The 12,668-nt window shown below is 64.1% G+C and overlaps 1 protein-coding gene across 1 annotated transcript in view; it reads left to right on the top strand.

Annotated features, from left to right (window-relative positions):
* Positions 1–6,842: 6,842 nt before the first annotated feature.
* The window catches only part of EML1 (EMAP like 1), a 138,798-nt gene continuing 132,972 nt past the window's right edge, over positions 6,843–12,668 (top strand). The window contains exon 1 of the mRNA XM_054567714.1: positions 6,843–7,012. Within this exon, the coding sequence (XP_054423689.1) occupies positions 6,985–7,012 (28 nt within the window). The 5' untranslated portion in view covers positions 6,843–6,984. The remainder of the gene's footprint in view (positions 7,013–12,668) is intronic.

Below are 12,668 nucleotides of genomic sequence, written 5' to 3' on the forward strand. Positions count from 1 at the left end.
GCAAAGAAAAGGACCGGCCGAGTCTCTCCTTCGGCGCTCGGGAGCCTTTCGTTGCACCAAGAGAACCAAAGGCCCCCGCCCACTGCCCGGGGTACGGGCCCTGGCAGGGTGCCGCCTGCCCGCCGGGGAGGGCGTGGACTCGGGCCGGCCTTGCTGGACACCAGCCCCTCGTCCTCGCCACAGTCCTGCACAGCAGCTCCCAGGGGTCTTCCTCTGCGGCAGACGGGGCACTGAGGCCTGGGGAGGAAGTGACACGCTCGCTGTGGGCGGGGGCGCTGTCCTGGGGTGGAGCTGGCCCCCCCAGGCTGAGTGCTGGCACCTGAGCCCTGGGCAGACAGTCTGGCCTCTAGGATGCACCCTGGCACACAGCCAGCCCTTACCAAGCTTCTCCCCACCCTCTCCGTTTCCAAAAAAGGGGATTTTTGTGAGCAGGCAGGTGGTTCTCAGACCTGGCTGCGCAGCCGAGTCATCTGGGCTGGCTGGATCAGCCTCCGGGGCAAGGCCTGGAAAGTTTTCTTTTTAAGCCCCCCAGGAGACCCCAATGTGCCAACACCCGGGGCCAGGCAGGGTGGATGGGACAAAGGCCAAGGCCCTGCAGCCAAGCCTGCTGGGGCCAAATCCTACCCCGCCTACCACTAAGGCTTAAGCCTCAGTTTCCCCATCTATAAGGGAGGACAAATAAAAGAACCCACATCCTAGGGTTGGTGGGAGAATTAAGGACATCCTATGTGCTTAGCATAGAGCCTGTCACCTTCAGTACTGCAGAGCCAGCCGTGGTGTCTATGACGGTCCCCTCGGTCACCTCCCCGGAAGAATTCATGGCGGGTCGGGGGGCAGGCTGTTCAGTTCCCAGGATGGCCACACGATGGCGCCGCGGAGCAGAGCGCCGGTTAGCGCGCTCCGCTGCTGGCAGAATGGGCAGAGCCCGCTCCCCACCCACTGAGAGTCCAGGGAGGGGCCCGAGGTGACCCAAGCTCAGCCTCCTGGAGAGGGGTCAGGGCAAGAGGGTCCACACCTCATCTGGTCCAGGCGCGGTGGTCTGGGACATCCACTGACAGCTGGGGTGGGGGTGGGGAGCAGGCATCTCTGTCCCTGTTTTCACAAATGGGACCCCCCGAGGCGCAGAGGGTCAGGCGGCCGGTGGGGACAGCGGACCACTGTCCAGAAGCCAGGGCTGCGGTGATGCCCTCGTCTCTTCGCCCTCACCGCTCCTGGTGGTGGACCTGGGTCTGGCGCGGAGGCTGTCGGGAAGGGGCAGCTTCCTGCGTCCTGGGAGGGCTGGGATGCTCCGTGATTCGCAGCGCTGAGCTGCTCTAACGCCTAAGATGCTCTTTGCTAAGAGTGGAAGCCACCTCCCCTGCCCTCTGGCCCAGCGGCCTGGAGGCTGGGGACAGGGACCCTGTGGGTGGCTTGTGGGGCTGGGGGCAAGGCCTGCGTGGGCCCAGAGGAGGAGGTTGGGCCAGCCTGGTTGGTGCGAGGTTCTCTGTCTTCGCTCTGGGTGCTGGGACAGGAAGCTGGCTCTGGAGCGGCCTGGGGCACCTGCGGGCCTTCAGGGACAGCCAGCGTGGGTGGGAGAGGATCACAGTTCGCTGCCCACCTGGGAAGGTTCTGGATGGCGTTCGGCCCTGTCTGGTTGTCTTAGCCCAGTGGGCATGGTATCCTTTTCACTGGTCAAAATCAGGTGGATCCCGCCCAGGGGGCCCCCCACAAATACAGGCGTGCGGTGTTGGGGTCCTGGTGATTATGCGAGAGCATGGCTGCCTGGAGGGGACCTCGGGCAGACGAGGGGGCCTCAGGCCAGGGGGTTTCCCGGTGTTTCACCCCACGTGTGTGGGCGCTTGCTTCCCTCTGGGCGAGGATCCTGTGTCCCCAGCAGACTTCCTGAGGAGGGTGCAGCCCAAACGATTGTCTCAACGCCCCCGGGGTGGGTGACGCCTAAATCCTCACATCTGCCCAGACCTCGCCCCTGGGCTCCAGACAGCCTCCGGCATCTCCGCCTGGACCTCCCAAAATAGCCCCAGCCCAGGGAGGGGGCAGATGCTGGGGGTATTTCTGGCAGGCGGATCACTCCTCTGCATCAGGGATAGGGTGGGTCTGATGGAGCCAGGGCCCCTTCCTGGCCCGGAACACGGCCTCCCCTGCACGTCCCTCTCCCTTGAGAAAATCGGGGTCACCCTGCTGCCATTGTCTACCTTAGGCAGCCCCTGCTGCCAGTCGGACCCCCAGAGGGAGGCAGCCTGGGTGGCCAGGGGCAAGTCTGCCCATTCCCGAGGGGGCAGTCCAAGGATGGGCACCTGGGAGGCCTGAGCCGCCCCCACCCTGTGGAGCCCTGCGCCCAGGCCAGCCCAGGGGGCTGCCCAGGGGCCTCCGGGCTGGGCGGCCAGGCAGGGGTGGGGCGCTGGGACCTTCCCCGAGGGAGCCTGGCCCCCCAGGTGGGCCGCAGAGGGCCCCGGAGTCAGTGCCGGGCGGTGAGGGGCGAGGGCCCGTCCCCCTCCTTCTTCCGCTCCGGCCCGGCTCCTCTGCCGGTTCAGCTTTTGGGGGGGAAGGAGGGACGCTGACGGCACCTGCCGCGGAGATCCTCTGCCCCGCCCGGGGAGGGCCCTCGTCCGAGCCTTCCGGGTGGCCATGGAGCCTGGGCAGGGAGGGTCCGTGGTGCCAGTCACGATGGCGCTGGGCTGTGCGCCTGCTGCGGGGCCACCCCAGGCCCAGCTGCTCTGTAACCGGGGCCCCCTTTCTGGGGATGAGGCCCAGCAGGTGGGGCCTCGCCGCCCCTCGGAGGCCTCCCTCGGCTGCGAGCCCAGGAGTCTGAGGAGGATCCTGCCCTTCGGGGTCACCCCCATGTCCCCTGGGTCCCCCCCACCCCTCACACATCGGATGACCGCAGCTCTTGGGCCCCTGGGTTCCTTGGGGCCCGGAAGGGAGGGAGTGCCCCAAGGAACCCAGGTGCTGCCCACGCCTGCACACCCCGGGGGCGCTCCGTGCAGCTGGGCGGGCCTCTTGGGCCTCTGCTGGCTGGGAGCCTGCGGATGGGAGGCTCCCCAAGCCCACCCAGGCGGCCAGCAGCTCAGGTGCCTGGGCTGGACGGGACCCTGGCTGTGGGAAGCCAGCTCCCAGAGCAGCGCCGGGGTGTGTGTGGGAGCCCAAGTGTGTGTTCGTGAGCTTGTGCCTGTGTGTGGGCCCTCTGTGCATGTGTGCATGTGAGCTTGCGTATGTGAGCCATGTGTGAGCGTCCTGTGTGAGCCCATCTGGGTGTGAGCCCCACGTGTAAGTGTCCCCTCATGTCCTCCATGCCTCTGAGTTTCTGTGGTCTCCCACCTCTGTGGATCTGTCTCCAGTATGATGTTTTGGGGTGTGTGTACCCGGACGTGTGTCCGCTCAGAGCTGAGCTGTAAGGAGGTGGCAGTTTTAACCCAAGGCGGCGGAAGGACCTGGGAAGGATTCCAAGGCCCAGGGGTGCCCAGCCCTGCCTCCCACGTCCAGCGAGGTCAGGTAGCCTGCCCAAGGCCACACACCCAGGGCACATGGGTCCTTCAATGCAGACATCACGGCCCTTCTTCAAGTCATGGCCGCGAGGTCCCGGCGGGGGGCGGGGGGCTCCCTGTTTGAGACTGTCCTGCTCTATTTACAAGGGGTACCAAAGTTCCAGGCAGAGGGAGTCCCCAGCAGGGGGTCACTAGCCAGGAGAGAGGCTGAGAGCCCATTTGGCTGCACTGGGTGTCCCCTGGGGTGAGGGTGTGGGACTCCTGAGGCCCAGCTGGGGTCAGCGTAAGTGTGGGGTGAGCAGCCACCGGCGGCCAGGCGTGGGGCCTCCTCCCGGACCCCACTGAGCTCCGACGCCCTTCCCACCTCTGATCGGGCTGGCCCTGACCCTCCCCCATCCCTCCCCGGACCTTTCCGCCCAGACTGGTGCTGGCTTGCTGGCTGAGCAGCGTGGGAACTCAGGGACGGGAGTGTGGGTGAGCGGGCCCTGCAGGTCCACGGTCACCTTCCCCTGGGAAGTGGGACAGCAGCCTCCCCCAGACCCCTGCGACCCAGGGAGGGTCTGGTCCCCTGATGTTTAGTAAGTGTGCGCTCTGCTCCTCCGGAGCCCCAACTCCTGCCGACCTCCGAGGCCCCATGAGCGGCCTACCCTCCCAGCGCACCTCCCGCCACTGTCCCTCGGAGGCCCTTCTCCTCCGTCTGCGCCCAACCCTGGTCCTGCCTGGGCTCCCGGCTCCCCGCCGGGTGCCTGCCTGCACGGCACCTGTCACCCCTGCCATTGCCCGGCCTTTCCCCCGCGGACCCCAGGGGTCTGTGAGCCCTGCAGGCTGCCCGCTGCCCTGCCCGCAGTCGTGAGGGTGGCATCCGACATGCCCCCTCTCAGTGCCCACAGCAGGGACACCAAGGGCTGGCAGCAGAGTCAAGGATGAGCGGCGGGGGCTGGAGGGTCCATGTGCGTGTGTGCCCACCACATGCACACACATGTCCCCACATGCACATGCCTGCCCCTGCACACATGCTCACATGGAAGCACACACGCCCCTAGGTGCATACATGCTTGCCTATGCATGCATATACACGTGCCCACGGGATGGGCACACATGCATCTCCGTACACTGTGCACACAAGTGCACACTCACACACTGCCACACACATGCTCGTTTGCCAAACTGAGACCCACAATCATGTGTGCGCACACCTACACATTCTTGCGTGCACACACACTTCTGTACACCCACCCACCCTGTGCACACATGTGCACACATTGGCCACACATGTGTTCGCTGGCACACACATGTTTGCACACCCGCACAGCGGCCTCTAGCTGCTGCAGTGACCTCAAGAGCAAAGGAGTTGTTTTTTCCCCAACACATGTTCCCTGATAAAGAAAACAGGAAGGGACTTGGGGCCAGAGGCAGGAAGGGGAAGCAGCCCAAGCGCAGGAAGCCGGCTCCAGCCGCGGGGACGCTGGGCCTGTTTGGGAGGGACTCGGGCAGACAGACGGACGCCGCACCGTGGGGTGGGAGGTGGGATGCCCCCCAAGGCATCTGGGCCCTGCCGCTCATCCTCGCCTCAGCCCCAGAGGGGCCGCCCCCCTCTCCCCGGGTGAGAGACGGAGGAGGACCCCCGGAGGTGCGCCCCGCCGGGCCCCTCTGACCGCGTTCTTCTCGCCCTGGTCCGGCAGCTCACGTGGCATTCTGTGCCTCCACCTGTGCCAGAGAGCCCAGAGCAACACCCAGGACTGGCCGCAGGCCCGAGAGCAGGACTCTGTGGGCTCCCCCGGCCGGGGCCCGGCCCAGGGCCGGCCACACAGGGGTGCTCGTACAGCTCTATCAGTGTGGAAACAGGCACAGAGAGGGCCTGCCACCTGCCCATAGGCCACCAGCAAGGCGGGGCTGCCCCACCTGCCTGCACCTGCTGCAGCTCCTGGGAGAGTGGAGGGCTGGGCGGGGCTGGGGGGGCGCCAGGGTGCCCCTTCCTGGTCCCACCTGCAGAGGCTGCTGCAGCATCAGCTCAGTTAATCCTCGAAACCTGCAGGGAGACTCCTCCCCTCTTTGCAGGTGAGAAGGCCAGAGCTCCTCCTCCTCCTTTCCTTCCCCTCACTCCTGCCCGGGAGGGGTCCTGGAAGCCGCCCAGGTGGTGAGGAGGGAGGCGGGATTTCTGGGGTGGGCTGTGTAGGGTTCTAGGGTTCCAGAGACAGTTCCAGTCTGGCTTTGCCTTTTAGTTTCTTTTTTTTTCACTTAAAATAATGTCAGAAGGGACCCAGGATGACCCACAATCTTGGTGTGCCCGGAACTGAGGGTTCCTAAGACGCATACCGGACTTACAGGACCAAACAGGGGACGGCCCAGGAAACCAGGACAAATTGGTTGCCTGAGAGGGAACCTAGAGCCATTTAATCCAACCCCACCTGATGCTTGCACTCCCTCCACTGTGTCCTCACCCTGTGGCTGTCTGTCCTGTTTACATACCTCCAGTGACAGTGAGCTCAGTACCAAACACAACAGCAAGAGCCAACCAAGAGGTGAACACAGCCAGGACCAGGCACTGACCACAGCAAGGCAAGAGTAGGCGGAGTGCGGGGCCCTGAGCTACCTTCAGGGACAATCACACAAGGCTTCCCAGCGAAGGAGGCGGGGGAGGACAGGGGACTCCCGGCCAAGGGAACAGCACCGGCAAAGGCCAGGAGGCCTGGAAGCCCCTCGGAGGGACTGAACCTCTCAGCTGTTCTCTCTGACAGCCGGCGCGACGTGGCACCCTGTGTCCAGGAGGGAGTCCCTTGGGAAACACGGTGGCCCGGCCCCTCCTGCCTTCACTCCCCAGGTCTTGGGGCAGGTCCCTCAGTGCCGACGGGATTGCTGCCCATCGTCCTGGAGTTTCCTGCCACCCCTCACTCTCCTGAGGCTCAGGGACCCATCGGCACCAACACTGGCTTCCTCCTTCAGTCCCACCACTCATGGGCCAGGTGGCCTGGGGGGGGGGCCTCGCTTGACCCCATCTGTGACGTGGAGACACAGCCGCGGCTGCTGCGGAGGGCACGGCCCCATCCAACGTGGGCACACGCCCAGCGCATGGCATCGCTCCTCCTTTCTGTCCAATGCCCATACATGTCCCTCGCTGGCCGGGTGGAACCATCCCAGGGAGACAGCGTGCAGGCGTTCTGGGGTCCCCCGGGCCGGGGCTGAGGTGTGGGGGGCTGAGCAAACACCCAGGGACACCCAGTTTCTCAGGCACCGTTCAGAGGCTGCCAGGAGAGGCCCGGGCCAGGGAGGGCAGTGCCCAGATTTATCCACCAATCGCGCGGGCTGCTGGCACTGGAGCACGCTCTTATCTGCCCGGCCCAGCATGGGGGTGGGGGTGGCCGGCCGGCGGGGCGGGACGCTGCCTGGGGACTGGACACCGCAGCTGTGTGCCGGCAGCCCCGAGCCCCACCAGGTGGGTGACAGCGGGAGGTCCCAGCGTCCCTGCAGGCCGGTGGCTGGCTGCCCTCTCCTCTCCTGCACCATGTCGGACGGCGAGGGCCCCTCTGCCGGTGAGTGGCCGCGCTATATTTACCCACTACAGGTCCGGTTGCAGAGTCCAGGCCACGGGTCCCCGAGAGCACTGCCCCCCTCCCCAGGCTGCGGCTGCTGTGGAGCTGGGCCCCTTTCTCCTAGCCCGGTGCCTGGGGGCCTTTTGCTCCGGAGGAGGGAGCTTGACTTTCAAAGCTCACTTCTGCCCCCCCCCCACCCCGCCTTCCTTGTGGGGCTGGAGCAGGAAGCTCTGTCTGCTACCAACCCCTCTCGCTGACAGCCGGGGCATCCAGAGATGACCCACAGTGCAGCGGTGGCCCAGGTTCGGCTGGATGCCTGGGGGAGCTCGGGGGGCCACGGGCCCTGGAGCTGCAGGCAATACATGTGCGTGAATATTTATCTGGAGTGGGGGAGCCTGAGGCTCGTGGGAAGTGCTGAGCCCCTGGTTTGCCCACACAAGGCAGGTCCTCCGTGGGCCCCCAGACCTTCTAGGCTGGAGGCGGCCAGGGACAGAGTTAGGAGGAGGGGGGGGCAGACGCTGGGGTCGGCCTGCATATCCTCTGTCCTGCCCCTGGCGGGGACTCGCTGCTCGGGTCCCTGGCTGGCTGCACCTGGCTCCTTCTAGCTGAAGACGAAGCTGTGAGGTGGACATGCCCCTGAACCGGCCTCGGCCAGTGCAGGCGGCGGTTTAATCTTGGGGGCACATCGAGGACTCTGGAGTCAGGCTGCCAGGCTCAAATCCCAAGTCTTTCACTTCCAACCTGGGTGACCTTGGGCAGGTGGCTCAGCTGCCCTAAGCCCCAGTGTCCCCAGGGGAAAAGCAGGCAGGGCTAATGGCCCCTAAGCACAGGCGGCTGCGAGAGCAAACGTGGTAACGTGCGGAAGCAGCTGCCAGCGCCCGGTGTGCAGCGAGTGCTCAGTGGCGCCTTCCCGGGAGCACCCTCAGGGGGCCCGGCAGGAGTCTCGGGGTGCAGGGACCTGTGTGCCAGTCCGGCCCCTCCAGCTGGGCCGCCCTGCCAAAGCCTCTGTGTGGCCGTGGATGCCTCCTCTGTCAGGCACCGCTGGGGAGGTGCGTGGGCATGCCGGGCTGTCTGTCCCGGGGGTCCCGGGCTGGGCTGTGGGTCTTGGTGATTGGGCACCTCCCCCCACCGAATGGCATCTGAGGGACAACCCCGGTGCCTGGGCCTGGCCGAGACAGACTGGGAACTGTGTGTGTGGGAAGGGGACACCAACAACGCTGGCCTGGCCTCACCCTCTCCCGCCAGGCGCCAGCAGCACTGGCTGCCAGGAATTGTCCGCCGTGGCTGTGAAGGCCAAGGAGCCAGTATGGGGTGGGGTGGGGGGGTGCAGCCCTTTCTGGCCTGCTCTGTCCACACCTGACATGAACCCGGAATAGCTCTTTCCCTCCACCAGGGACACAGCCCTGCTTTTAGCAGCTTGTAAAGCCACCCGTGCAGAGGTGGGTATTTCAGGAAGGTCGGGACGATATTTAGCCGACTGGGGCCGTGGAATGGCCCTGAGCATGTGTGCGTGTGCGCGCATGCTTGTGTGTGTGTGCTCGGGAGGCTTGGAGGAGACAAGGCCTTCATTGCCCCTTCACTGTTTGGAAGGGAGTCACTGGGCTCAGGGGCCTGTGGGCACCCTCCTGGCTCTGCCCGCCTTGGCCGGCGGGTCGCCCCGGGCAAGCCTGGGCCTTGGCTGCTTGCCTATAGAACACCATGTGATGGTCTTGGTCTGTGATGTGCTGAGCTTTCGATGGAACATGGCTGGCAAAAGAGAAGACAGCACCCGGGCGCAGGGGTGCTTTTTATGGGGGAGCCTCCCAGAGCGAGCCGCCTAAGGTTCAGGTCTTCCTAGCTCCTGCCCCGCGGAAGTGATGGGGCCAAGCAGGCTGCTGTGAAGTGTCGGTGCCTCTTTTCGGGAACCAAGCCCGGGGCCTGTGTCCACGGCCGCAGCATTCTCAGTTCTCCACCGGCTACCTGTGTGAGCTGGGGCAGACCGCTCAAGGGCATTGTGCCTCACTTTCTTCATCTGTTAATGGGGACAAGAGTGGGGCATTAGCTTCTCGAGTTCGAGTGAGGATTTAGTGACTGAAAGCATGTCATGCTCTTAAAATAATGCCAGGCTTATTGTTAGCAATTGTAGCTGTTATTCAACCAGTGAACTGTGAGCCTCTGAGCAAATGCAGGGACCAAATTATCTGCTGCGTCCTGTGTCTTGGCCATTTTGGACACATTGTCTGTGCAGTCCCTTGCGGGGGGTGGCACGAACCGCACTGTGTTGCTAAGGGAACTGAAGTTCAGAGGGGCAAACAGGTTGCCCAAGGCTGCCTGGCTGGTAAATGGGAGAGCTGGGGTTCGAATCCAGCGCTGCAGACCCTGTTTGTGCAGAACCGAGACTGGTGTCCCTCCTGGGGTCTCCCACCCTGCTCACCTGAGGGGGCTGGCGCTCTCACAGGCCTGTTTGGCCCTCAGAGCTCCCCATTTCGGAAATGCTGGCTCAATATCGCTCCCAATAATGCGGAGCCTGTAACAAAAATGTGGTACCTTGTTAGGGTGTTAGGAAAATCCCTGAGCAGGAGAACAGGGGCAGGCGGTCGGCTCCAGGATTTGGGGCCCCGGGGCCTGGGCCAGGGATCCCGCAGGCTAAGGTTACCGGGTGTCAGCATCGTATTTATAGCAGGAGCTCGCTGCACCCACAACTGCCAGCGGAGGCGCTGCCCTCACGCCGCCCAGATGCTGCGCTTGGCTCTGGCCCTTGCAGAGGTGGAGCCAGCGGGGATTGCTCCCCCTCTGAGGCTGGGTTTCCTCCTCTGTAGAAGGGGGTGGGGAGCCTGTCCATCCTTCCTGGGGCGGGTTCAGTGTCAGTGCTGGCACTGCCTGGGAAGAGGCGCCCCGGAGGCGCTGGCCCCACACCACCGAGGTCTGTGCGTTGCCTCTTCCTGCCTTGGACCGTGTGACCCACCCGCTCCCTGGCCAGCAGAACTGCGCAGGAAGAGAGTCCAGCCTCTTGGCCGACTGTCCCCCTCTGTTCAGGGAAGTTTCCGGCAAAGCAATCTTATCATTCCAAGCACCCAAGGACAGGCCGCTGTATTCTCAGCAGGTCCGCCAGAGCCCAGGGTTCGAGTCTCTGCTCTGCCACTGCCCACTCTGTGGCCTTGGGGGCATCACTTAACCCCTCCGAGCCTCAGAGACAGGTGGCATTAGCCATCCCTTGGAGCGGGTGGTGAGGACGGACCCCCCGTCTGTGTACATGCTCAGCCAGCACAGCAGCCTGCTCTCTCCTCCTGCGTCACCTCCCAGCAGCCTCCACTCTGAGTCCCAGTCGCCCCATCAGTATGGTGGGAAGTGGCTGCCCCCGCCAGAACTCTGGGCTCCTGGAGGTTCCGCATGGCTCGGCTGGGGAGGGCAGACAGCTCTCCGGGGTCCCCAAAGGGCCCCGTCCTTGGCTCTCTAGGTGTCTCCCTCTACCTGAATCCCAGGAGGTTTACCAACGGTGGGAGCCGGGCACGGGAGTGGGAGTGGCCCCCTGTGCCCCAGACAATTCCTTCTGGCATCCCGGAGCCCAGAGACAGCCCCAGCTTCTTGCCCCCCACCAGAACTCCTGAAGTGGGGGCCTCGCCAGGGGGCAGGGCAGCCTCCGCCTCCCTCCTCACCCTGCTGGGGCTTTATTCTCCTGTCTGATTACTGATCCGCCGCAGGGAGGGGCCTGTGGTGGCAGACTCTGCAAGGAGATAAAAGCAAATCCCTGGGGTCACTGAGGCACTGCTCATGGGGAGGGCGCATCCCCCCCACCCCCGGGAGGCGGGGCTTGGGCCCTGGGCACAGCTTCCTTCCAGTGGTGCTCCCGCCCGCCCCGCCTCGTGATGGTGAGGGCTGCCCGCTTTCTCAACAGCTGCCTGGGTTCAGGGTACATCTCTTGGTCACTAGGGAGCCCGTGCAGGCTCTGGAGCCAGCGAGATCCCAGGATGGTCAGTGTCGGGGGCAGAGGGGCTGGAGCGAGAATGTGGAGGCCTCACGAGGCCTGGGGGAGGCTGGTGCGAGGGTTGTGAGTGGCCTGGAGGGCAGAAGGGGGTGGATTCAGAAACTGCGGGGGGTGGGGAGGGCTTGGGAGGCTGGCCTGATGCGGCTCCCGCCGTCCCCCCCGCCACCTCCCGGAAGGCCTGGAGGCCTGGCGGCTCAGTCCCAGGGTCGGGCTGCAAAGCACTCGGGAGTGGATGGAGGATGGTGTCCGGGGCCGGGAGGGCCTGCCACCCGCCGTGGACACAGGCAGGTCCTTCTTGCCGACCTTCGGTCATTTTGTCTGCCCCGTGAAAGTGACACCAGGACCTTGGGGAGCGTCACGGGGACTAGATGAGAGGGTGTCTTCTAACTCTCTATGAACAGTGGGCCAGGGGCCGGTGTGGGCGGGAGCCCAGTGGTCCTCCGGAAGGAGCCTTCAAGCCTTCGCCACAGGTGTGGGGGGCCCTTGGGATATCGGTGACGAGAAGGATTTAATCTGAGCAGCATGAAATGACCTTGCACAAAAGGCGGGGGGTGGTGAAGGGCCGACGGCGAGGGGGCCTCCAGATGGGGCTCCCCATCGCCGCCCCTCACAGTTCCCAGGCACAGTCGTCACACCACATGCCGCAAGCACGTTCCCACCGCACGGGATCCCCATGTGATGGCGGGGAAGCTGAGGCTCAAGAGAAAGGAAGGCTGTCCCCGGGACACCCGGCTACGGGATGATGAGCTGGGACTCAGGCCTGGTCCCAAACAAGTCCAGCCTCTGTGGCACCTTGGCTCAGGCTGTTCCACTTCGTCCCGCTCAGAGCCAGCCCGTCATCCGGGCTTGGGGGCCACGCCTCCTCCAGGGGCCCTTTCCCAAGTTCTCCTGCCCCGGGGACCCCGTCCTTAGAACGCCCTGCACGGGCCCTTGTTCAGACACAGTGTGGCCGGGGCCAACCTGGGTGCCCCTGTCCTGCCCACAGGGCGCTGGCTGTCAGGAGACATGTTTGGCGGGGCTCACTGCTGTGTGACCTGGAACAAGCCTCCTGCCCCCTCTGGCCTCAGGCAGGTTATTCGTTTGCCTCTTCCTGCAGAGAAGCCCACAGGCCCGCGGGTGGCGCTGCACACTCCTCCCGTGTCCCGTGTCCCGATGCCAGGCAGGGTCAGGGGCAGCTGCACTGCACCAGCCCTCGTCACATCTGTGAACCTCCGAGCCGCACATGGCTCAATCCTTGTGGCTGAGTCCTTTCTCCTGTGTCCAAAGTACCTGGGGGCTTTTACACCTATCACGGATATACAGGTTAGAAGCTGTTGGGAAGTGAATGGGTGAACATACGTTACCCACTTTCGCTCTTTTAAGGTGTGGAGTCCATTGTAATTGTGTTGTCCTGACATAGTAAGATAGCTTTTATGTTTTTATTTATTATATTTTAAAAATGAAACAAAGTACCCTGGCAGGTGTGGCTCAGCTGGTTAGGTGTTGTCCTGAAAACCGAAAGGTCATGGGTTCAATCCCTGGTCAGGGCACATGCCCGGGTTGCGGGTTTGGTCCCGAGTCTGGGCGCATGCAAGAGGCAACCGATCAATGTTCGTTCCTCTCTCACATCAACATTTCTCTCTTTCTCATTCTCCCTCTTTTCCTCTCTCTCTGGAATCAATAAAAGAAAAAAAAATTAATGAAACAAAGCTG

This window comes from Pteronotus mesoamericanus, unplaced genomic scaffold (assembly GCF_021234165.1).
Source record: "Pteronotus mesoamericanus isolate MK-2021 breed Mesoamerican mustached bat unplaced genomic scaffold, CSHL_Meso_final contig_192, whole genome shotgun sequence".
Taxonomy (NCBI): Eukaryota; Metazoa; Chordata; class Mammalia; order Chiroptera; family Mormoopidae; genus Pteronotus; species Pteronotus mesoamericanus.